General features: G+C 38.6%; 1 protein-coding gene across 2 annotated transcripts in view; it reads left to right on the top strand.

Annotated features, from left to right (window-relative positions):
* Positions 1 to 24,769, top strand: part of NDC1 (NDC1 transmembrane nucleoporin) — a 43,858-nt gene extending 19,089 nt beyond the window's left edge. For both annotated transcript variants that reach the window (XM_065881669.1, XM_065881660.1), the window contains exons 11-18: positions 2,106 to 2,264; positions 4,643 to 4,888; positions 4,978 to 5,093; positions 7,738 to 7,788; positions 9,561 to 9,624; positions 10,386 to 10,486; positions 21,300 to 21,460; positions 24,706 to 24,769. In XM_065881669.1, the coding sequence (XP_065737741.1) occupies positions 2,106 to 2,264; positions 4,643 to 4,888; positions 4,978 to 5,093; positions 7,738 to 7,788; positions 9,561 to 9,624; positions 10,386 to 10,486; positions 21,300 to 21,460; positions 24,706 to 24,769 (962 nt within the window). The remainder of the gene's footprint in view (positions 1 to 2,105; positions 2,265 to 4,642; positions 4,889 to 4,977; positions 5,094 to 7,737; positions 7,789 to 9,560; positions 9,625 to 10,385; positions 10,487 to 21,299; positions 21,461 to 24,705) is intronic.
* Positions 24,770 to 25,020: the final 251 nt, after the last annotated feature.

The raw sequence follows: 25,020 nt of genomic DNA, 5'->3' as shown, positions 1-25,020 counted from the left end.
CTATCAATAGACTTGATGGTGATAGGCCCAAGGACACTCTTGGCAACTCTGAAACACTTCTTCATTGTTACTTGCCGAGCTCCTCCAGACTGCAGCTGGGCCAGTAGTGCTCTGCCTTGTTCCTAGAGGGAAAGCCTTCCAGCCCAGCACCAGTGGGGACAGAACCTGGGTAGCTTTACATCTCTGAAATAAGCTCTTCATTATTTTGCCAAACTCGCCAATCCCCACATTATAAAATAAACCTATAGTTACATGTTACGTGGAAATAAAATCCAGTTATATGAAAATATAGATGATTGGAGCCACTCTCCTTTTGGTAGTATGAAAAATCCAGTGCTGATGCTGTGGAAAATTAACTGTAGCAATACTTTTCTAGCAGACTGAGGTTTACTTAAGAATTCTCTATACACTAAATGTTTTCACAAGATATTCAAGTAAACCGTACCAGGGTGGCATGTTCTCTGCCAGAGAACATATTGTTAAAATGTAACTGGTCATAGAAATAGAGATGAGATTTGTGGTTACCAGAGGCAAGGGGTGGGGGCAGAGGAACTAGATGAGGGCAGTCAAAAGGTACAAACTCCCAGTTATAAGATAAGTAAGTACTAAGGATGTAATGTACAACATGATAATATAATTAACACTGCTGTATGTTATATATGAAAATTGTTAAGAGAGTAAATCCTAAGGGTTCTCATCACAGGGAAAATTTTTTTTTCTATTTCTTTAATTTTGTATCTCTAAGAGTTGATGGATGTTCACTAAACTGAGTGTGGTAACCATTCCATGATGCATGTAAGTCAAATCATCATGCTGTATACCTTAAGCCTAATACAGTGCTGTATGTCAATTATATCTGAAAACTGGAAGAAAAAAAAATGTAACTGGACCATTACATAGTTCCTTACTGGTCCTGCGATACAGCGGTAAAAAACGTCCTGGGGGGCTTTCCTGGTGGCTCAGTGGTTAAGAACCTGCCTGCCAATGCAGGGGACACAGGTTCGAGCCCTGGTCCAGGAAGATCCCACATGCCATGGACAGCTAAGCCCGTGCACCACAACTACTGAGCTGGCACTCCAGAACCCGTGAGCCACAACTACTCAAGCTGCGCACCTAGAGCCCGTGCTCTGCAGCAAGAGAAGCCACTGCAATGAGAAGCGCACGCACCTCAACGAAGAGTAGCCCCCGCTCACCGCAACTAGAGAAAGCCCATGTGCAGCAACAAAGACCCAACGCAGCCAAAAATAAAGAAAGAAATTAAAAAAAAAAATTTAGGAAAAAAATTGTCCTGGGGCCTATTGATGGAGTATTTTGTTTGTTTTCAGGTTAAGTGTTATTCCTCTTAAGTTGTAAATGGGAAGAAAGATTTAAGGAGGGACCTAAGTGAAGAGAGAATGATTGTTTAATGCCCAGGATGGAGAAACCAGTTTTCAGTGGACTCCTCTGCTATTCTCAACGCACAGTCGATTTTTGCATGACAGCTATTGGAGATAAAGGTTTTAGAAAATCAAAAGATAATGAGAATTAAGGGAATTTTTAAGAGTGTGGATCACAGTAGTTAAATAATAAGATAGCAGATACATAAACACTCAGTATAAAGTATGATCACTGTCAAATAGTGTGTCACTTCTATAGATGTAATAGCAAATAAGGGCTCTTTTGCAAATGAAAATGTAAGGAAGCACAGTGGGTGAGCCACAGCAATTTAGAGGTCACTGGGGGCCATGGGGTGCCTCTCATTAGACATGTTCATTGTCTTAAAGTCTTCAGTCTGTTCAGTACTGCTAGTGAAGTAACCTGGGTCTTTTTCGCTCAAACTGTGGAACAGTGTTTGGCTTTATTTTAGCAACCAATTTGAGAATGGTTTTTTTTAATGGTAAAATAGCAAATTTTTGCTTGTAGACTTTTAGGAAAATTATTTCATCCAAATATTTATTGAACTCCTGCTGTGTATTAGATGGCATGAGTATAAATGGTAGCTTGACTGAGAAAAGTGGGCCCTGATGCAAAGTGTAATATAGCATTTCTTGCTGATTTTTCTCCTCATTTTGAGAGGAGACCATAAGATTATCCACATTTTAAAAGCTGGTATTTGGACCTCCTAGGTGGACATCCCCACAGTTGGACAGCCATTTCAAGAGAGTGTTTGAATCTTTTAAATGATATGACTCAGAAACTTGTACTCTATCAAGAAGCTGCTGCTACAAATGGGAGAGTGATGTCTTCATCCTACCCAGTGGAACCTAAGAAATTGAATTCTCCAGGTAATTCCTAATACTACTAAGAGAGGGGAAAGCACTTACATTTTATTTCCTAAGGAAGGTAACCGTAGTTAATGTAAGGATATGTATATAAGTGTGAAGTATATATTTTTAGGGAAAATTGATCCAATATATGGGATATTGTACTGAATCAAGAAAAAGGCCTGGGTACTATTGTAGATTGAAAAAATTAAGTCCAGTGTGGTGGTGGTGGTGTTAAAAAGGCTAACAAAATGTTAATCATCAAATAGAGGACTTCAGCTTACTCTAGTAGAGAGCCAGGTGAATCTTTACAGGTAATACTGGATGCTGCTGTGATTGCAGTATCGCAGAGATAAAAAGTTCCTGGGCAGTGCCCAGAGAGGAGCAACTGCAATGACTCGGTGATTTGGGGATGGGGGCATCATATTCATTGTTTTAAGATAGCTTGATATAGGGCTTCCCTGGTGGCGCAGTGGTTGAGATTCCGCTTGCCGATGCAGGGGACACGGGTTCGTGCCCCAGTCCGGGAAGATCCCACATGCCACGGAGCGGCTGGGCCCGTGAGCCATGGCCGCTGAGCCTGTGCTCCGCAACGGGAGAGGCCACAACAGTGAGAGAGGCCTGCGTACCGCAAAAAAAAAAAAAAAAAAAAAAGATAGCTTGATATAATGTTTGAAAGAAGAAAGCTGAGAGGAAAAAGTACAGGTGGAGGAACCTATGCTATTTCACAAAACACCTTGAGTAGACAATACCTAGGAATGTAAGACTGATAAAAAGCCTTAATGTTCCAGTGCCTTTTGGAGCCAGGCATTTAATGAGAATGGGCAGAACTGGCTGGGTGAGGACTGTGGTAAACTTGAGAGCACAGTCTTCATCTGAAATGGGAAGCGGCGGGTTAGCTTCAGTCCATTGTTCCCATATGGAAATTTGGACCCAGTATCTGAACTTCTGGGCTTTTTTTTTTCTTTTAAAGAGAAGCCTGAAGAAGTTTTAGGGAAAATCTACCACTTTTAAACATTGGCACCTAATCTTGATATTTTAAAAAAATCACTATATGGGCCAAAGCAAACACATCTCTGTCTTTGACTTCATTACTCTGCTGGGGTCATAGACCAAAAACAGAGATTACAAAAGAAAAGTGATTTAGATAAGTTCATGAATGTCAGATTTTAGAAGATTCTAGAGTGTTTCAGATGTTCTTAGCATTCAGATTAGCATTTATTTATTCAGCAAGCATTTATTGAATGCCTACCATGTACCAAGCACTGTGCTAGAAGCCAAAGAGTTGAAGATGAAAAAACATTCTTGGAACTGACCTTTTCGTGGGAGGCACACAAATGTAACTGCTAAAAGGAAGTCTGTCAAAAAGGAGTCTGAATGGGTAGGATGATGTTTGATAATGAAAGGAGGAGTTTAAATTTTATTCTTTGGATGTGGCACTGTTAGAGAATTTTGAGTAGCTATAGTTACATCAAATTAGCATGTTAGAAAGATCATTGTAATTCTGAGTTGGGAGAGATCCTGGGCCAGACCAAATATGGATTATTCATTATTTTAAATTGTTGTCATATCCCATTACTCAGTCAAAATTTGCCTCTAATTTTGAGGAATAACTGCAAAACTTAAAAACCCCAATCTTAATTTGTAAATTGATTCTCCAAATATTTGTTATTGCCATTAACCCTTACAGAGTCATGTCATGAAAATTTGGTACTTTAAATGTTTGATGTCTTATGCCAGTTTTATTAAAAAGATAGAATACTAGTATAATTTATTTGTCTATGTGCCTTGTACTGGAGTGGCAGAAAGATGTTCTTCTATTTTTGTACAAGAGACTCTATAAATTGGTACAGTTATGAGATAAATTTTGAAGAAGCTGTTTACAGATCAGATTTGTAGGCAAATTAGTCTCTGGTGTGACTTCTGTTAACTTGAAAGAACTCTGGGGAAAATGGGATAAGGTTAGCACTCTCTCTGTACATTTTCACACTGTAGATTTGATTCAGCCAAGTAATAGTTACAGTAAGATCATGCAGTAACCCTGGGCATATTCTAATGCAATAAGGTTGTTGCCATTTGAAAAAAAAGTATAAGTTGATAGGTTCACTCAAAGCAGCTTAGAGTTAGAAAAATTGACCTTGAAGATGAAGATACCTGTTTAGAGAAAAAAAACGGGGGCTGTACCACCCTGACAGAAAAAGATGTATAAAGCTCCTTGAGTGGTCACCAAGTTGCAGTAGTAACATGGATGTTGAGAATGTAAACCTAAATGGAAACAATCTACTGAGCCTTGGTTAAATGAGTTAAACAAAGAATTGAGATGTGTAAAATTTGAGAACCTCCACAGTGGCCTGCTTTGATCAGGTTGCCTCTTCAGCACTGGATCTGTTCTTTTACAGAAGAAACTACTTTTCAAACCCCCAAATCTAGCCAGATGCCTCGGCCTTCAGTGCCATCATTAATTAAGACATCGTTGTTCTCCTCAAAATTGTCTACACCTGATGTTGCAAGTCCCTTGGCGACCCCATTTGGCTCTAGTGTAGTGAATCGGATGGCTGGGATTTTTGATGTAAACACGTGCTATGCGTCACCTCAAAGTCCTCAGCTTACAAGAAGAGGGCCAAGATTATGGACTTCGGCTTCTGGTGAGGACTATTTATTTTCTAAAATTTGAAATGTCATAGTTGCAGAGAATCAGGCTAAGTTTTCACCTTCTTGGGTTTTTTTTCTGTAGGTCAGCAAATGACTGAATATTCTAATCCTTCTCCATCTACCTCTGTTAGTGCTGAGGGTAAGACAGTGAGACAGCCCAATGTGATTTATTCATGGATTCAGAATAAACGTGAACAGGTAGGATGATACGGGTATGGGATTTATAGTTACATGTAACATTGAGAGAATCAAGGATCTCACTTAAGTAAGCCATTAGGAATAAATGGGACTTTGGGGATGCTTAATGTATTAAGTTGACCCATATAAAATTGCCAGTATTTGACTGGTTTTGAGTTACAGAAATTGCAATTTCATTTGGCTTAACCTAATACAGTGCCTTTGATCTGTGAATTCTTTCATTTAAGAGATATTTATTGAGCTCTTCATCTATATAGGGTGTGGTTTTAGGTATCGGGAAAACAGCAAACAAAAGTCCCTGACCATATGTTTACATTCTAGTGAGGGGAAAGAGGTGAGCAAGCAAGTGTATTATATTTCTTTGAATATAAAAAATACAGTTTATGCTTGAATAACTCGGGTTTGAACTGTGTGTCCACTTATATGTGGATTTTTTTTCAGTAGTAAATCCTACAATACTACTCGATTGCAGTTGGTTGAATCCACTGATGTGGAACTGTGGATACAGAGGACGGACTGTGAGTTATAGGTGGATTTTCAACTGCAAGAGGGTCAGTGTCCCTAACAACCGAGTTTTTCCAAGGGTCAACCGTACTATTAATTGTAAGACTTATTTTACGTACCACTAAGAAAAAAAAGTTGCCAGTTAAACCGTGACATGCTATTGACTATAAGATGCATCCTGATATGTCATGTGCAAAATATGAAAAATATATGTCTTAAAAGGGAAGAAATTTGATGTCTTACGTGCTATGTAGAAAAATAGAGCAGGTAAAGGAGACCAGTACCTAGGGGAAGAGAGTACTATTTTATATGGCGTGATCAGGGGACATTTCATTGATAGGGTGACTCTTGATCAGAGGCCTGAAGGGAGGGCAGGGAACAGCAAAATGCAAAGGCCCTCAGGTGGGAGTAGGATTGGCTTGTGTGAGGAACGTTGTGGACACTAGTGTGTCCAGAGCAGAGTGAGGGGAGAGTGGTAGGTGGGTGGTGAGGTAAGACAGGTAGCAGGCACCCAGAGCTCGTCAGGCCCATTAGCCGTTGTAAAGACTGACATTTTCTCTGAATGTGATGGATAGCCACTGCATGGTTTTACCCACGAGAATGACATGATGTAACTTTACATTTTGAAAAGCGCTGCTATGTTGAGACTAGATCCTCAGAGGGCAGGAGTGGAAGCAGAGGGACAGTAGTAAAGCTGTTAAAGTAATCTAGGGGGAGATGATGGTATCTGTGACCAGAGTGGTTGTGGTGGAGACTAAAATGTGATCAAGGTCTGGATATATTTTGAAGGTAGATGTAATAGGACATGCTTATGGTTTGGTTGTGAAAGAGTCAGTGTTGATTCTAAAGTTTTTGGCCTGAGGATCTGAAATAATGTAGTTGCAGTTTACTGATGATTCTGGAAGAAGAGATTTGATAGAGGTAAGGTAGGGAAATCATGAGTTTGATTTTAGACATGTCAATTTTGAGATACGTACTAGACAACCAAGTGAAAATACTGAATAAGATATTAGACATACATCTGGAGTCTAGGGGAAAGTCCAGGTTAGAAATGAAATTTTGGAAGTCATCAGAATATAAAAGCCATGAGACTCTGTGAAAATTCTTGGGGAATATAGATATAGAAGAAGAGAGATGCAAGAACTGGGACCCTCTAATGACAAGGTCTGGGAGATGAGAAGGAATAGCAAAGGAGCACCGTTGAGGTGAGAAAGAACCAAGAAGTGTTTCAGACAGAAGTGAGTGTCAGAGATGATGCTGATAGGTAGCATGAGACTCAAACTAAGAATGAACTGTTGCGCTAGAAATGTGGAGGTCATTGAGTACTTGACAAGAGCTACTGGGTGGAGTAGAGGGGATGAACACCTGGTTGGCGTGGGTTCAGGAGAGACTGGGAGAGGAATTGGAAACCACAAGAAAAGCTAGATCTTTCGAGGAGTTTTGCTATAAGGGGAACAGAGAAATGGAGTAGTAGCTGGGAGGAGTTGAGGGGTCAAAGAAGGGTTTTATTTTTTAGGATGGGAGAAATAATATCATGTTCATTGATAGAATGATCAATTAATAGAGAGGGCAGAACTGAAGGCATTTTACAAAACTTCAGGATCCCATATGGTTCTATATGCCATAAGTACTGCTATGTCATGAATTTACTTTCAAGTCAGTTGGGGTATGTAGCTTTTAGCTTAATATTAAGAAAATTGTTTTCCCTGTAAATATCAACTAGTAGAAAACCACTTCATGTCTTAAGATCTTTTTTTTTTTTTGGTAGGGGAAACATGTTCTTTTTTGGTATTAAGAGGTAACGGGTAAGACAGTTGTAGAGAATTGAGAAAGAATATGGTCTTAGAAAATATCACCAGAACCACTTAGAGTTCCTTTTTTATTATGACAGGGCTTAAGTTTGAGGGCTAGACATGTGTACATGGGAATGCAATTTAGGTTAGATGGCCTATCTTGGTTATCCAGTTTATAGTACACAGGTATTTATTTACGTAGTTTACCTTAAATACTGTTCTTCCTTTGTAAGATGTGAAGTGTTTCATTTAAGTTAGTGTCAGGAAGAACCTGGAAATGTGTAATATTATATTTGAGTAGAATTGCAAAATGTGCATGTGTTAATTCTTCCCTTTTTCCAACTCAGATTAAGAATTTCTTATCAAAACGGGTGCTGATAATGTATTTTTTCAGTAAGGTAAGAATATGTAGTTATAGCATTGGGAATGGGGGGAGAGGAAACAAAATAAGAATGAAGTAGCAGATAGGATTTGACTTCTAAATATTTAGCTTGATCCTAGCAAGCCAAACAGCTTTGCATCATGCTTCACTAAACCTCCCTTTTAACAGTAGCTGCCCTAGACACACATCTCACCTTAGTGGCTTCCTGAGGCTTGGCTCTCTTTGGCCTTCTCAGTTTCTTGGCTGCAGGCAGCTTTGTGCTGATATGTAGCCCCTTGCTGCAAAATGAGTGAATCCATGGTGATGCTTCATGGCTCATTGTCCTGCTAACATCTTTATGGCCAATTTGGTGTTCAGAAGAGAGATGACTGGGTTAGATTGCAGATGTTAAACTTGGGTTGGATAAAAGTTGTAATTCAGACCACAAACTAAATGACTTTCCAACTTGTCTGTCAGCTGCCCCAGCTGCTGTAGGGGAGTAAATCTCAATGGTAGAAGCTAAAAATTCATTCCTGTTTTCACTGCTACAGCTGTTGTGTGTCAGTTAATCCTTTGATGAGGAACACCTTGCCCATTTGTAGGGGAAAGAATTTTTGTTTTAATTATTTTAATCTAGCTTCTCTCTTTCTCCAGATATTGTAGTATTAACTAATAGTGCACTCAGTCGATGCCTTCAAGTGAAACTCTGCATTGGCGTACATTCCTCATTTTTATTCTTTGGGAGTCACACTCTGGTGGGGAGAGAGAACTCAGTAACTCTGATAGAATATAGATAACACATAGCAAAGAATCCTTTCAAGTTCTTGAAACTGTTTTTTCACTGTGGTGGCAGGGAGGATCCACCCAACTAGCAATAAGGCTATCCATTAGAGCCCTGGTTAAACTATCAGACCCCTGAGGAAGGTGTCTCGTCTTCCACCAAGAGGAAGAGGAATTGTCTGAAGTTTTACTTCAGAGCTTTGTTTCAGAAGGATGGGAAGAAAATTTACCCTTTTGTCTTCTGTATGCCATGCTCTTTTCACTTAAGTTCCCTCATTTAATCTAACAGCATTCCTGTGAGTTGTCTTTTTGTCCTCATTTTACAGATAAGGAAACCTGAGGCTCAGAGGGGTCAAGTAGCTAGCCTAAGGGCACATAGCCAGTAAGTGGCAGAGCAGAGGCTGAACAAGATAAGATCTCCTTTTTCCTTGGAAGTGAACGGCGCTTTTGATTCTAATTTTGCAAGTGGATCTATTGTATGATAAGGAGTTGTAGACACTGCTACTTAATGTTGGGACGTGTAACATGCTGTTGTACTTAGTAGGCTTCATTGGGTGTATTATGAAATCCACCATTTACACGGGCCAATTATTGCTCCACACCACAATACCTTGCTGTATTAAAGAAGGTTGGGTGGTTTTTCTTTGCAGTGGGATTGAGGGCAGATGATTTAAGATAGGTAATATGTATTTAGGCAATTCTTTTGTTTAAAAAAAAAAGAGCATTCTTAATACTTCTCTTAAGTGATCTCTATGCTAATCCCCTGAGGTGGGTTGAGTTGAATATATTTATTCAACTCTTATTGTAAATGAGAAACTGAGGCCCATCGAAATTTAGAGACTTGGCAAGGGTCACACAATGAGTTGGTGGCAGAATGCTTTATTGCAGTTAAATCATACTGTGTAAGAATTTCAGGTTTTAATTCTTCAGAGGCAGCTGTGAAATATTTATTGTTATAGTCTACGTAATTGATTAGATGAAATCATCATTTCAGGGGAACTTACTTAAATGTCTTTATTGTATTTGTAGCACCCAGAGGCCTCCATTCAGGCTGTTTTTTCAGATGCCCAAATGCATATTTGGGCATTAGAAGGTAAGCAATCTCAGTGAACTGCAACTATGATTTATTTATTAGTTAAATATTGAAGTATAATCCGTGAAAGATCAGTTCTGGACTTCGATCTCAATCTTTGAATATTCAGATACATTGTTATTTCTTTGTTTTATATAGATCATTTTTCTTAGATATTTAGGTGTATTTTAATTTAGGCAGAAATTTTCCTTGTGTATAAGTGGATAAACTGAGCCTGGGGTTCTTGCCTCTCTTTCTCTATTTCAAAAAAACTGCAATTAATAGATTGTTTTTTAACCGTCAACTTACGTTGACATAACATGTTTAAGCATATTTAGCTTAGGTTAAATATGAAAATCTAGTTCCTGAAGAACTATTTCTTTTCATCTTACAGATACTGCCTTCTCAATGCTTAAATGATACTTCCTCAGAGGGGCCTTTCCTGACCACCCTATGAAAAGTATCCTCACAGCTGTCACCCTTATCAGGCTTTGTTTTCTTAGCACTTATCACTATCAAACACAATATTATTTTTAAAAATTCTTTTTCCTACTAGAACGTAAGGCAGAGACTGTCATCTTATTCAAGACTATTGCAGTTGAGCACTTTTTCCATGCCTTTTCCAGTCTTTTGCCTATTTTTCTATTGTATTACTCCCTCTTTTTTAATTTAGAAGTCTTTTTATGCATTCAGAATATTAATCCTTTCCCAAATAGACGTATTGCAAGTAGATTTGCCTAATTTTGATTCGCTTTTAACTTTTTTCTTCTTTTCCACTTGAGGTCTGTCTCACTTAGTAGCAGCATCATTTACAGAAGATAGATTTGGAGTTGTCCAGACTACACTACCAGCTATTCTTAATACTTTGTTGACGCTACAAGAGGTAGGCAATGTGTGGGTTGGGTGGAGTAGAGGTCCTGTCCCCTCCCCCTGCCCAGCTTTTTCAGTTTGTTTCTTACAAACATATGTTGGAAGTCAAAATAATGGTACTATTCTCACCCTCAGGCACTTACAATCTAAGAGAAACTAGGAAGATAAACTTTTAATTCATTTATAAGTAATAATTGTAACAAAGAAAGAAAGTATACTAAACCTGTAGGATATACCTCTGATATTAATCAGATTATTTAGGATATTGGAATTCTGTTCAGTGCTATAAGATTGCATCCTTACATAATTTGTAGCTACTGAAAGTGACTTGAAGTTAAATTACCCTGCAGATAAGAAGTTACCTATTGGCCAGAGGCTTAAGAAGATAGAGCTGGGGCCAGCAGATTCCTGTTTTCAGGCTGGGTGCATAGTTTTAAACTACCAGGTCTTTTTAGTCCTAGACTTAAAGGAAGAAAAATAAAACGTATGCTTCTTGTTTTCCATTAGGCTGCCTTTCCTAACTTCATGTTGGGTGATATGTTTTACACTGCCTTATAATATTAGTTGTATGTCAGATGAGGAATATAAACACCGAGGGCTAGGAGCATTTAGAGGTAGGGCCTTGGGTGTTGTATAGGTTTTCTGGGGGAGTGTTACTGAACTAGGCTTAAAGGATAATAAACTGGTGCATCTTTGGGTCTTGGGAAACAATTTAAGATATGAAGAGAAGACAGGCTTTACTGTTCCTTTCTTCAAATCTCAATTCATTTTACCTCTTAGAAAGTCTTACCCATCAAAACCAGTGATTTTTTTTTTTCTTCACTTTGAGTCCTCTTTGTGCCCACTTTCTCATGTATGTTATTTGAGACATGTTTATACACATGGCTAGTTTTATTATTTGGGTTCTTTTCCCAGCTGCCTTTCTCTAAAGACAGAATTTCCTACTATTTCTCCACGACTTCTAATATTTGGCTTGTCTAACCACACAATAGGGTAACCATGATTTGGGCATATCTTTGGTACATAGCATAGTTTTTTTTTTAATCACTCTTGCTATGTAGTTTAAAATAAAACTACAGTAGAATGTTCCATAGTCTACAGAGTGATTTCTTATCATTATTTATTTTGAACCTCAGATCTATCTTGTGAAGTGAGATGGAGGTGTTTTGGCCCTGTTTTGCACATGAGAGGGGCTCGGTAGTGCAGTGACTTACCTCAGGTCTCACACACAAGTCTTGTTAGTGGCAGAGCTGGGACTTGAATGTGAGCTGATTGCAGGGCATTAGCAGTGTAGTAGACCCCAGGGAAAGCTGCAGATCCACATCCTGTATTCTCTCTGAACTTGTCTATCATCTTCTCCTGGGCTTTTATTCTTACATAACATTCTCTTTAGAGAGAATGGCTCTACCCTTAGAGCCATGGCTTTCAAACTTTTTAGACCATGATCTAGTACATTTACATTAGACTCAGAATATAGAGGTGTGTGGGTGTAACAAGAAACAAAAGATTCTTAGAAGAGTGCTTACCTTTTATTATGTGCTCTGCATTCTAATGCTTTCCATTCTATTTCATTAAAAAAAAAATGCTGGTTGAAACGGAATTGATTTCACAAGGATCACACTGCCCTCAAGGTATTCTGCACCAAAGTTACTTTCTTTTCACCTCCCCACCATCAGAATTCCTAATTCTTCATAGTTGGTTATTGGTAGGTATGACAAGGAAAGCAATTTGTTTATTTGGTTATAGTCATTCCTACCTTTGATTGATTGGGAAGATAAGAATTATAGATTTGTCGAAGGGTCAGGCCCTATTTACTTTGAAACAGAGGAGTTGAATGGAGGATACTGTTGAGGGGCAGAGTAGAAAGAGGCAGAGGCATGTTTTTGAGAGTTGAGAAGAGGTAAATGGAACAAAGAACAGGACCAGTGATTTGATACTTTGCTTCTGAGTATAAAAACCCTTCCTAGTGTGAGGCTTCTGGCATCTGTTCTCCCCTAGGCCACATCACAGTCGGCCTTTTGGTCATGCTCTGCAGGCATCAGATTTTGCAAACTGCCTTGCAGTCTTTTCCACCCCGTATCCTGAGGTTGACTGTAGTGAGTGATTCAGTGTCCACGTGGATATTTGTCCCACACTTTGACCTCCTCGCCGGTCTTTTACATACCCATCAGTGTCAGCCTTTGACCATCATCCAGGCCTCGTCATCCCCTGAATTCTCCACCTCCAAAGCTTAAAATTCCAGGATTCTACCCTCTAAGTTAGAATCCTTAAATGTTTTTGTGCCAGAGGTCCCTTTAACAGTCTGATGAAGCCCATGGACTTTTTCTCAGAATAATGTTCTTAAATACATAAAATAAAGTCCTTAGGATTAGAAAGGAAATCAATTATATTAGAATACAATTCTGAAAGTATTAAATTTGTGATACAGTAATGTGTGCTTTTTAATTAATGCATTAAATAACAAGATCTATCAGTGAGTCTACTAACTCATCACTTTGAAGTAGTGATATGATGAATGGTATTTCAGATAATTGCAATAGTAATGTGATATGAAGATATTGATGATATCTGTGTTGGCAAAGTCACAGGAATTGCTAATGCTATTGTGATTTACTGTTTCATAATTGAAAGAAATGCTAATTTTTAATTAGAGCTTAGTAAAGATAAACATGTAATTTTTATCCCAGAGTTCTTGCACCCTGAATTCTATCCATAGATCTGTGGGCCCATGTAAGAGGCCCCCCAAGCACAGCCCCTTATGCCCTTGCTTCTTCTGTACACTTTGTCTTTGTCAATATTTTCACTTCCTTTGTTTTTTGGCTCCCTCCTAGCTACACATATGTCTTTCCCTATCCAGCTTAGACCTTATAGTCTGTCACTTCAACCATTTTGTTACCAATTTTTTTTTTAACATCTTTATTAGAGTATAATTGCTTTACAATGGTGTGTCAGTTTCTGCTTTATAACAAAGTGAATCAGCTATACATATACATATGTCCCCATATCTCTTCCCTCTTGCATCTCCCTCCACCCCACCCTCCCTATCCCACCCCTCTAGGGGGTCACAAAGCACCGAGCTGACCTCCCTGTGCTATGCAGCTGCTTCCCACTAGCTATCTATTTTACGTTTGGTAGTGTATATATGTCCATGCCACTCTCTCACTTTGTCCCAGCTTACCCTTCCCCTCCCCATAACCTCAAATCCATTCTCTAGTAGGTCTGTGTCGTCTTTATTCCCATCTTGCCCCTAGGTTCTTCATGACCTTTTTTTTTAGATTCCATATATATGTGTTAGCATACGGTATTTGTTTTTCTCCTTCTGACTTACTTCACTCTGTATGACAGTCTCTAGGTCCATCCACCTCACTACAAATAACTCAGTTTCATTCCTTTATATGGCTGAGTAATATTCCATTGTATGTATATGCCACATCTTCTTTATCCATTCATCTGTTGATGGACACTTAGGTTGCCTCCATGTCCTGGCTATTGTAAATAGAGCTGCAGTGAACATTTTGGTACATGACTCTTTTTGAATTATGGTTTTCTCAGGGTATATGCCCTGTAGTGGAATTGCTGGGTTGTATGGTAGTTCTATTTTTAGTTTTTTAAGGAACCTCCATACTGTTCTCCATAGTGGCTGTATCAGTTTACATTCCCACCAACAGTGCAAGAAGGTTCCCTTTTCTACACACCCTCTCCAGCATTTGTTTGTAGATTTTTTATGATGGCCATTCTGACCGGGGTGAGATGATACCTCATTGTAGTTTTGATTTGCATTTCTCTAATGATTAATGATGTTAAGCATTCTTTCATGTGTTTGTTAGCAATCTGTATATCTTCTTTGGAGGAACGTCTATTTAGGTCTTCTGCCCATTTTTGGCTTTGTTTGTTTGTTTTTTGATATTGAGCTGCATGAGTTGCTTGTATGTTTTGGAGATTAATCCTTTGTCAGTTGCTTCATTTGCAAATATTTTCTCCCATTCTGAGGGTTGTCTTTTCGTCTTGTTTATGGTTTCCTTTGCTGTGCAAAAGCTTCCAAGTTTCATTAGGTCCTTGTTACCTGTTCTTCAACTCCATGTTGCCATGTCCTTCAGTTGCACCCATGTGGCAAAACTCTAAGGGATCAATCCCATATCAACCACCCACCCTTTCTCTTGCCCATCCCTCCTGCTTCAGCCTCACTTCAGCCCTTGGCATTTCTGACCTGAATTATTACTATGGCCTTTTGCTCCTCTTATTAACAGGGATCCTTCATTCTGACTTTAGTCACTATCCTGTTCTTCCTATAAGCCCTCTACTCTAATAACCACGATGGACTATTCCGTTTTCCCCCCAAATATATTTTATTTTCTTAACCAGACTCTAACTCTGTATATGATGCTTCTTCTTTCCTTCTTTGCCTAGAACACATTTTTCTTTTCTCTGGCTCTGCCCTGTAATCCCCATTTCATCACTTTATTATACTGCATTTTAATTGTCTGTTTACTTACTTTTTTTTTTTCCGGTACGCGGGCCTCTCCCGTTGTGGAGCACAGGCTCCAGACGCGCAGGCTCAGCAGCCATGGCTCACGGGCCCAGCCGCTCCGCGACATGTGGGATCTTCCCGGACTGGGGCACGAACCCGTGTCCCCTGCAGCGGCAGATGGACTCTCAACCACTGCGCCACCAGGGAAGCCCCTAGAGTGGTTTTTTAATCAAAACAAATTTTTCTTAAATTGTGTTAAAATACACATAACGTAACATTTACCATCTTAACTATCTTTTAGTGTACATTTCTGTGTCGTTAAGAACAGTCACATTGTTGTTTAACCATCAACCATCATCTAGCTCCAGAACTTTTTCATCTTTAAAAGTACTTTTTAAAGTTTTCAGAAAGCCTTCAAGTCTTTGAAAAGTCATTGTCACCTTGATGGTGGGATATCAGCTCTGTCTATTATATTTTTTGCCTTATCTGAAGGTCAAATTTTGATATACTTGGAATATTGAAGTTGACCTTTATGCTATTCACATATCCATTCATCCAATAAATGTCAATTATCAAATGGTTTACCATGTGTTATGATATAGAATGAGAAAAGGCATACATGGTACCTGCCCTCCAGGAGCTTACAGACTATAATATAGAAAATCATACAAATAAGTAACTACAATTGTAATAAGTGCCACAGTATACAAAAATGCAGGATGATCAGAGAACATAAAACAGGCGAGTCTAAGCTAGTCTTGTGAATAGATTGAAAGGAAGTGTGAAGTCATTAAAGGCCTCCCTGAGGAAGTGATAACAGAAGTTAGAAGGAAGAATGGGGAAAAGGAAAGGAATGTTCTTGAGGGCCAGAACTATGGGTTTGAAGGCCCAGAGACCCTTGACCAATATTCTTCTACAAGTCACAGTCCATTCTTTGTTTCTCTAGAATCCTATGCTACTTTACCCAATATCTGTGTAGTACTCCAAAAGAAATGCTCTTTCTTTAATTTTTGTAACAATCCCATAAAGTTAGAATAAGGCTTACTTTGCATGACTGAGGCTCTCTCAAAAAGACTGTATCTGTCGGTATGACTTATAATCAAGATCATGCCAATAAATGGTCGAGTAAATTTGAAAACCAGGCTTTTAGACCTGAAGTCCTTTGCTTCCCGCCATATCACATTACCTCTGTGAGGGCTTGGCAGGAGCATGCATTTCTTAACCTCCTTTTATTTATTTATTTACTTACTTACTTACTTACTTACTTACTTATGGCTGCATCGGGTCTTCATTGCAGCATGCGGGCTCTTCTTTGTGGTGCGCAGGCTTCTCTCTAGTTGTGGAGCGCGGGCTCAGTAGTTGTGGCACACAGGCTTAGTCGCCCCGCGGCATGTAGAATCTTAGTTCCCCAACCAGGGATTGAATCCGTGTCCCCTGTATTGGAAGGCGGATTCCTTTTTTGTTTTGAATTTTATTTTATTTTTATTATATAATATATACATATTTTTATTATGTATAAATAGTTATCTATTTTATACATATTAGTGTATATATGTCAATCCCAATCTCCCAATTCATCCCACCAACACCACCCCCCAACCCCTGCTTTCCCCCCTTGGTGTCCATACGTTTGTTCTCTACATCTCTGTCTATTTCTGCCTTGCAAACTGGTTCACCTGTACCATTTTATAGATTCCACATATATGCATTAATATGCGATATTTGTTTTTCTCTTTCTGACTTACTTCACTCTGTATGACAGTTTCTAGGTCCATCCACGTCTCTAAAAATGACCTAGTTTCGTTCCTTTTTATGGCTGAGTCGTATTCCATTGTATATATGTTCCACATGGAAGGAGGATTCTTAACCACTGGACCACCAGGGAAGTCCCAGTGCTTCTTGGATTTCAGTATTTAGGAGAAGACAATTAGAGTGAGAAAAGACAATAATTTTAAGCTCTGGCTACATACTGTTTCCTCAAATCCCTGAACCTGAAGCCTTCTTGTCCTTTGCTACAAAAGGAGATTAGAGAGAATTAGAAATGTGTTAAGGACACATTACCTCCAAACTAAGACTTTCTTCCCCAGTGTAACTTTTATACCATTAGGGGCTGCTGGACCCAATTTAATTTTTGTATTTATTTGTGAGCTATTCTACTTATTTGTAAGGATTGATATTCTATGACTTTTATTCTTTCTTAGAGGTCTTTCAAAGAACAAAGAGAAAACAGTCAAACAGAATTCACTCTTTTACAATTATCCTTTGGACCCTTTTAAAATCCAAGATGTATTATGAAATCCTAGTGATTTTACATTTCCAGTGTCTTGAAACAACTTGCTATTTGATCATCCCAGGAATTATTTCATCATTACTCATCAGTTATTCCAATTGTGGTAAAAAAGACCAATAAGAAAACAGAAGAATGATGAAATCATATAGTATTGTATCATCTTTGAAGAAAAGGTATATAGTCTGAACACACATCTTTACAGTTTTTTTTTTAAGCTATCATTGAATGCAGTTGCTAGTTCAGATTTTTAAAATTTACCACCAATGATGGTTAAAGGAAGAAAATTGCCAATATGTTAAATAATTATTTAGATAAATCAGAAGATGAATGTGGAGAGACAGCACTCTAGAAATTTACATGGTTCTTAAGTAGTTACATGCTGAAGGTATACAAAGGTGTATTCAAAAGTGATGGGAGGGGGCTTCCCTGGTGGCGCAGTGGTTAAGAATCTGCTTGCCAACGCAGGAGACACGGGTTCGAGTGCTGGTCTGGGAAGATCCCACATGCTGCAGAGCAACTAAGCCCATGTGCCGTAACTACTGAGCCTGCGCTCTAGAACCCACGAGTCAGAACTGCTGAAGCCCGTGTGCCTAGAGCCCATGCTCCACAACAAGAGAAGCCACCGCAATGAGAAGCTGCACCGCAACAAAGAGTAGCCCCCACTCGCAGCAGCTAAAGAAAGCCCATGGGCAGCAATGAAGACCCAACGCAGCCAGAAATCAATCAATTAATTAATTAATAAGTTAATTAATTAATAAACAAAAAAGTGGAAGGAAATAGGTGATACTGAAATGAAAAACGTCATGTACAATAAAATATTTTTATATTTGATTGATCATTTCAGTTCATCTTTATAAACCTAAGAATGAAAATGTTTTGCACAATTAGGGTACAAAGAAAATGGCTGAAGTCTTCAACAATATTATGAGCTGTCAAAAGTTTTTTAAAATATTGTATTTTGATGTGCAGATACAAGAAAAAGAATCAGAAGTAATGATAAACTAGAACCTGTTGGAGATATATCTTCCGTTTGAAATGAGTATTGCAAGATGGCTATGTTCCCGGTTTATTCATGATAGCTGATAAGCAGCTAGTTGCATTCAAAAGACTGCCTATTTCAGACGTATATATCTTCAAAACCTGGAAAATATGTTTATAATCTTATTTAAACGTCTATAAAGTTATTTTACATTATCCTGTCATTCTTATTTCTGTAAATTTTTTGTAAAAAAACTAAACTATAAAAAAGGTCCACTGGAAAAAGAAAAAAGGGGAGCTTCCCTGGTGGCACAGTGGTTAAGAATCAGCCTGCCAATGCAGGGGACACGGGTTTGAGCCCTGTTCCGGGAAGATCCCACATGCCGCGGAGCAACTAAGCCCATGCGCTACAACTACTGAGCCTGCGCCCTAGAGCCCGCGAGCCACAACTACTGAGCCCACTTGCTACAACTACTGAAGCCCTGTGCCTGGAGCCCACGCTCCACGACAAGAGAAGCCACAGTAATGAGAAGCCCGTACACCGCAACAAAAAGTAGCCCCCGCTCGCTGCAACTAGAGAAAGCCCGCGTGCAGCAACAAAGGCTTAACGCAGCCAAAAATAAATAAATAAAAATAGATTTTAAAAAAAAGGGTCCACTGGATCCAGGTGTAAATGATGATGATGATTTTGCTGGTATACTGAATGTTAATTAGAAGGTTTACAAGAAAATTGAAAAGGAAGTAACTTTTCCATTATGATTCAGTGTTATTTAATGTTGCTTAAATATGTCATTGAATACCATCTCCCATACTGCCTAAAATTATCTCAAGTTTGTCCCAGTCTTGGGAATCCCTCTTATAAGTTACTGTTGAGAGAATAAATGTTTAAACTTGCAGTTATCATGGCAGACTGAACACACGCATCAGGTCTTGTTCCTTCCCCCTAAACTCTGCTAAACTACAGTAAAAGGACTTTTAAAAAGACATAAATCCAGGGGCTTCCCTGGTGGCACAGTGGTTAAGAATCTGCCTGCCAGTGCAGGAGACATGAGTTCAAGCCCTGATCTGGGAAGATCCCACATGCCATGGAGCAACTCAGCCCATGCACCGCAGCTACTGAGCTTGTGCTCTAGAACCCACAAGCCATAACTACTGAGCCCACGTGCCACAAGTACTGAAGCTCACACGCCTAGAGCCCGTGCTCCGCAACAAGAGAAGCCACCTCAATGAGAAGCCCTCACGTTGCAACAAAGAGTAGCTCCCGCTTGCTACAACTGGAGAGAGCCTGCGCACAGCAACAAAGACCCAGTGCAGCCAAAAATAAATAACTAAATTTATTTTAAAAAAAAAAAACAAACGTAAATCCATAAGTAGGAGAGGAGACAACAGCAACAAAGTCTTCAAAGCTGGACAGCAGATGGTTGAGATAACTCACTTAGCAGATTCCAGAGGCAAATCTGAAGTTGGTAGTGGGGCAAGCACCAAGACCCTCTGGAACCAAGGGTGAAAGGACAGGTACCAGAACAGGGAGGTTTGGGTGAGAGCTGTTTGAAAACCAGTTAGATCCCTAGATTTTCCTAGGTGGTGCTTCTCCCTCATTCCAGCAGAAGTCGAGGTTCATCCTCAGAGAGAGTAGAGCACTGGGTCTCTGGACTGGGAGAGTTCACAGTTGTGGGTACTCTACTAAAAAGCGTAGAGGTGTGCTCCATAGCTCTGTTCACCACCTGGCTTCCCTGAGCACTGGGGACCAAGCCCCCCAGACAGGGTACTGGAAGACTTTTCTTTGGGAACTCTGATCAAACCAAGAAGAAAGATCTAAAGTTACTGAGTTGAGCACTTATCCCCAAAAAAGTCCACGCAGATCACCTATTGTGAAGCTGTCAGTAATCTCCAGTTGTGTACTCAAAGCTGTGGTCAATAATCTCCAGTACTCAGAGCTTTCGGTCAGCTCTTTAGGAGGTCCCACTCTCAGTCATGAGCCAAGGATCACTAGATTTTGAAGAAAGTATCCAATACAGAAGATAGAGACCAGAAGAAGCAAAGAGAAGAAAAGTAGCTTGGAAGAAACTATAAGACAAACAAAAAACCAAAAACATAACAAAAATCACCAAAATCCTCAGAAATAAAAGCGGTATTGCAGCCTTGAAACAAAAATAGTATGCTGAAGTAAAAAGGATCACTCAAATGACATAAAGAGCTCTTTTTAAATTTTTTTATTTATTTTTTGCACAGCAGATTCTTATTAGTTACCTATTTAATACATAATAGTGTATATATGTCAGTCCCAATCCCCCAATTCATCCCACCTCCACCCCCACCCCTGCTTTCCCCTCGTAAGAGCTCTTGAAATTAAAAACATGATGGCAGAAATCCTTTTAACTATAGTTTTAAGTACTTTTTTGGTGCTTACATCTGTAACTATAAATAATAGACTTATATTATTACTTCTTGTCACTTTAGACATTATCTTTCCTGTAGTAGATTGACGTGCTTATACTTCTCAGTCTTCTCCCTTCTCTTAATATAGTTTATAGCATTTAAAAATTATAATATTTACCTTTGGCTTTTAAAAGTTATACTTAAATCTCATACTATCAAGTGTAAATAAAATCAGTTTCACTGGTGAGTTCTCTTCCCACCTATTTTTGCTCATAGGTACTTTATCAGCTAGAATTGAAAAGGAAGATAAACTAGTATAGTAAATAACCTTACCCTTGTAAAGTATAAAGTTTGGTCTTCTTTTGGGCTGAGATTTATAATAAAGATGCTCTTACCCGTCTGTCATACATTATAAGCAGAGTAGGATATCTGTGTTTCACTTCCCAGTTTTGCATTTTCAAGGCTGTTGAAGTATAACTGCTTTTTAGAGGACAGATGTGGACTTTTCCCTGGTAACTGCTGAAGTGGCTGAACCTCTACTCCCTGTTTTTCAAATTGTTTTGACTGTGATCCAAAATAAATATTATATGTCTGTGTGTGTGTGTGTGTATCTGTATCTATCTATCTGAAATGGAATCTCTTTAATCTTTTGGACTAAATTGGCTTTCTTGATAGTCTGAACTAACATGTTTTCTTTCTTTCTTGATGTAGGCAGTTGATAAGTACTTCAAGCTTCCTCATGCTTCCAGTAAACCACCTCGGATTTCAGGAAGCCTAGTGGACACTTCTTATAAAACATTAAGATTTGCCTTTAGAGCATCACTAAAAACTGCCATCTATAGAATAACTACTACATTTGGTGAACATCTGAAGTAAGTTTACCTGTTTTTGTTCCACGATAATTCACTCTCAGGAGTTCACCTGAGAAACAGGTATGAGAATTATAAAGGCTCATAAGTTGAAAGTATTCTTTTGGGACCTTCATGATTCCTACTGGGAACTAACAGCTTGGATTTAGATTTAATATTTACATTTTAAAATTTGGCCTATCATATAAGCTTTGGGGCCTTCTTTCAAATGGGTAAAAAAGAGGATAGAAAGTTATAAAAGCAGCAAATGTAATTATATATTGTTTTTTTTTAATTACTAAAATATCCTTAAGGGAGAAAAAAGGCAAAATGATATTTTCTTCTCCAGAAAAGCATATTAAATATGCTTTGGTCAGCAAACTAAGACTTGGGGTGAGGAGAGTATTCCATAAATGAGTCCTTGGTGCTTTGTGAATCGTGCTGGAAAAGCAATGGTAGATCATACCACCTTCAGAAACGGAACCAGAAAGAAAACCACAAATGCCAAACCTGTGTATATTTAGTTTCATTGATGTTTACTGCTTTCTTTTCATGAAATAATCTACCTAGGCAGTGTAAGGGATACTAGTTTATTAACTAAATTATTTCTGTCATAATTATAAATAAACTTCAAAAGATATAAGAGATTGCTCTGTTTTTTTCTGTATGCAATCAATAAATAGTTTAGAACTTCCTCAGACCACTTGCTTTTAGAAGCAGTAGTGTATTTCCTTTTACTTCCATGAGGCACATACATAAAGCATATGACATACATGTCAACACATACATAAGGTAGCAGCAGCAGCAAGTTTTTTTGGAACACTTTGGTTCTATGTGGGAATACAGAAGAGTTGTAGATAAGCCGCTCTCCTTAAGAGGTTTATTCATTTGTTTAAAAACAAACCAAAAAAAAATCTATTTATTGAGTGCTTCTAGATCTGCACTCTCCAATATGATAGCCATGTATTGCTATTTAAATTTTTTGTGTGTGTGTGGTACGCGGGCCTCTCACTGTTGTGGCCTCTCCCGTTGTGGAGCACAGGCTCCAGACGCGCAGGCTCAGCGGCCATGGCTCACGGGCCCAGCCGCTCCGTGGCATGTAGGATCTTCCCAGACCGGGGCATGAACCCTTGTCCCCTGCATCGGCAGGCGGACTCTCAACCACTGCGCCCCCAGGGAAGCCCCCTTGCTATTTAAATTTAAATTAATTAAAGTTAAATAAAATTGAAAATCCAGTTTGTCACTTATATTGGCCACATTTCAGGTCCTCAATAACTGCACATAGCTAGTGGATACCGTATTGGACAGCTTAGGTATAAAACATTTCCATCATTGCAGAAAGTTCTGTTGCACAGTGCTGTTCTAGACAATACACTCGCATTTTCATTTACTCTTCTCAAGAGCCTTTGGGGTGTAGAGATTATCGTATTGTATAGATATGGAAACTGAGACTTGGAGGGTTTAAGAACTTGCCTAATAGTGTAGTCTAGTCAGTGTTAGAACATGAACCTGAAATCAGGTCTTTCTTGCTCTTAAAATTCCACCTTCTTACCCTATACAATACTAGATTCCCTTTAAGATGTAAACTTAGATAAGAAAGGGAGATAGATGACTGTTAAAAAAATTATGAGAATGAAACTCTACCTTAGTTTCTTTCCTTTGAGAAGAGCCATATTTTATACATGTACCAAAATTGATGAGGTCAGTAGAGACTATTTTGTACAAATATAGGACAGAATGGTATAGTAGAAGTTAGATTTGGAATTAAAACATTTGGATATATGCCTGGTTACATTATTGACTATCTGTAGTTGTGGGCAAGTTACCTATTGATTTAAGTAACTGGCCTGAGATTATGCAGCTAGTAAGTTGCAGAACCAGCATTTAGACTCAAATCTTTCTGACCCTAGAATTCTATCTACAAACCTCTGGAAACCATTCTGATACTGTTTACCCTCCCATGAAAAGGGTATGTTATCCATTCCAGTTTGTTTCATTTGCTGTTAAGAGAGATTAAATGGTATCCTACATATGTAAAGCCCACACTACATTATATATTGTTGTGACAATAACTGTTACTACTGTATCATACCTGGTTTATTCATTCCCCAAAACTTCACCTCTGAGAACCAGGTATAAATGAAGTAAACGTTTGAGGTGTGAAAATTAACACAGATCAGTTACGCATTGGAGAAATTCATTTAATACCTATTTACTCTTAATTTAGGCAAATTTGATTTGCTAGTTTTCCAGCCTATAACATATTAAAATATGAGAGGAAGACTGCTGTTAGAGTCAAGAATACTAACAACAGTAAGAGATTGTACAGTGCCTGCTAGCAGAGGGGAGTCATGAGAAAAGCTGTAGACCTGGTGTTTGAAAAAGTTCGGAGCCATTTAGTGAGAGATGACAACCTCACTGGCACCTAGAGGGAGTCCGAACAGTAAAATACACTTGAGATGGTGCAGTTAGTCAGAGAGATGTAAATGTATAAGGTGCTTTAGCGTGATTTGTAGCAAAATTATTATAATAAGACTTGACACTTTTAAAAGTGGCGACCTTCAGTTACCTGGAATTTTATCATTCAGTAATGGTGTATTACTATCAACAACTAGAAAACCAGAATCTTTCAGTATATTCAGTTTCTGCCCAAAAGTTTAAAAGGAAGTTTTATACTAGTTTCAATATATATATTTGCCCCGCTTTTGTCCAGGTAATGTATTTTTGTGGCGGCAAGGGTGGGGAGAGAACTCAGTTTCCCCCTCTAAGACATAACTTACGTTCAAAGGGAAAAGTAAATCTAAACCACCAAGCTATTACCTTTGAAAACGATTAGTGGAGTCTATTGTGTTTTAACCAAACATTTTAGTTTAAAGGATTTTATATTAAAGGCAATTCAAATACTCCACAACTCAAAGATAATGTTGGAATCTGGTTTAAATAAAATAATAAAATCCAGAAAATCTACTGCAAGGCCTGGAACTGCACAGCAGGTTCCACAGCAGAGCAGGTTAAAATTGATGCCTTCACTTGTCAGTCTTAATTTGCTTTGGTCTTTTAGAAGGTAGAAGCATGCTGTTACTGAATGCAAGCCCTCCTCCTCATTAGATTAAGGAGGGTTTTCATCCAGCTTTTTCAGAAGTACTAAATATGTGAAGATTTCTATTCGTTTTTAATTGTTTTGAAAAATATTGACTCTGTGCTCTGTGGTTCACTTAATATGCTTAATGTAAAATAAAGCTTATGCTTTGAATTTATGTTTCATTTAGTGCTGTGCAAGCATCTGCAGAACATCAGAAAAGACTTCAACAGTTCTTGGAGTTCAAAGAATAGTTAAGTAATATAAACTGTGTTCATTACACTGCTGATACAACTACAGATGGGACAGTAAATGTTCAGCATTCTTGGATCAGAAGAAAATGGACTAATTAGATGCTTCCTTTGTCGTGGTGGTTGCTTTGAAAACTATACTTTAATGGGAGAAATCATGGAGAGAAATTCTCAACAGAATAACTGAAAACTGCCTTTTCTGTACCGATTACTTTTTTTGTGTGTGGCATAATAAAATCTTTATTCAATTTTAC

This window comes from Phocoena phocoena, chromosome 1 (genome assembly GCF_963924675.1).
Source record: "Phocoena phocoena chromosome 1, mPhoPho1.1, whole genome shotgun sequence".
NCBI classification, from domain to species: Eukaryota; Metazoa; Chordata; class Mammalia; order Artiodactyla; family Phocoenidae; genus Phocoena; species Phocoena phocoena.
The sequence above is the reverse complement of the archived record's forward strand: the minus strand, read 5'-3'. Positions and strand labels throughout refer to the sequence as shown.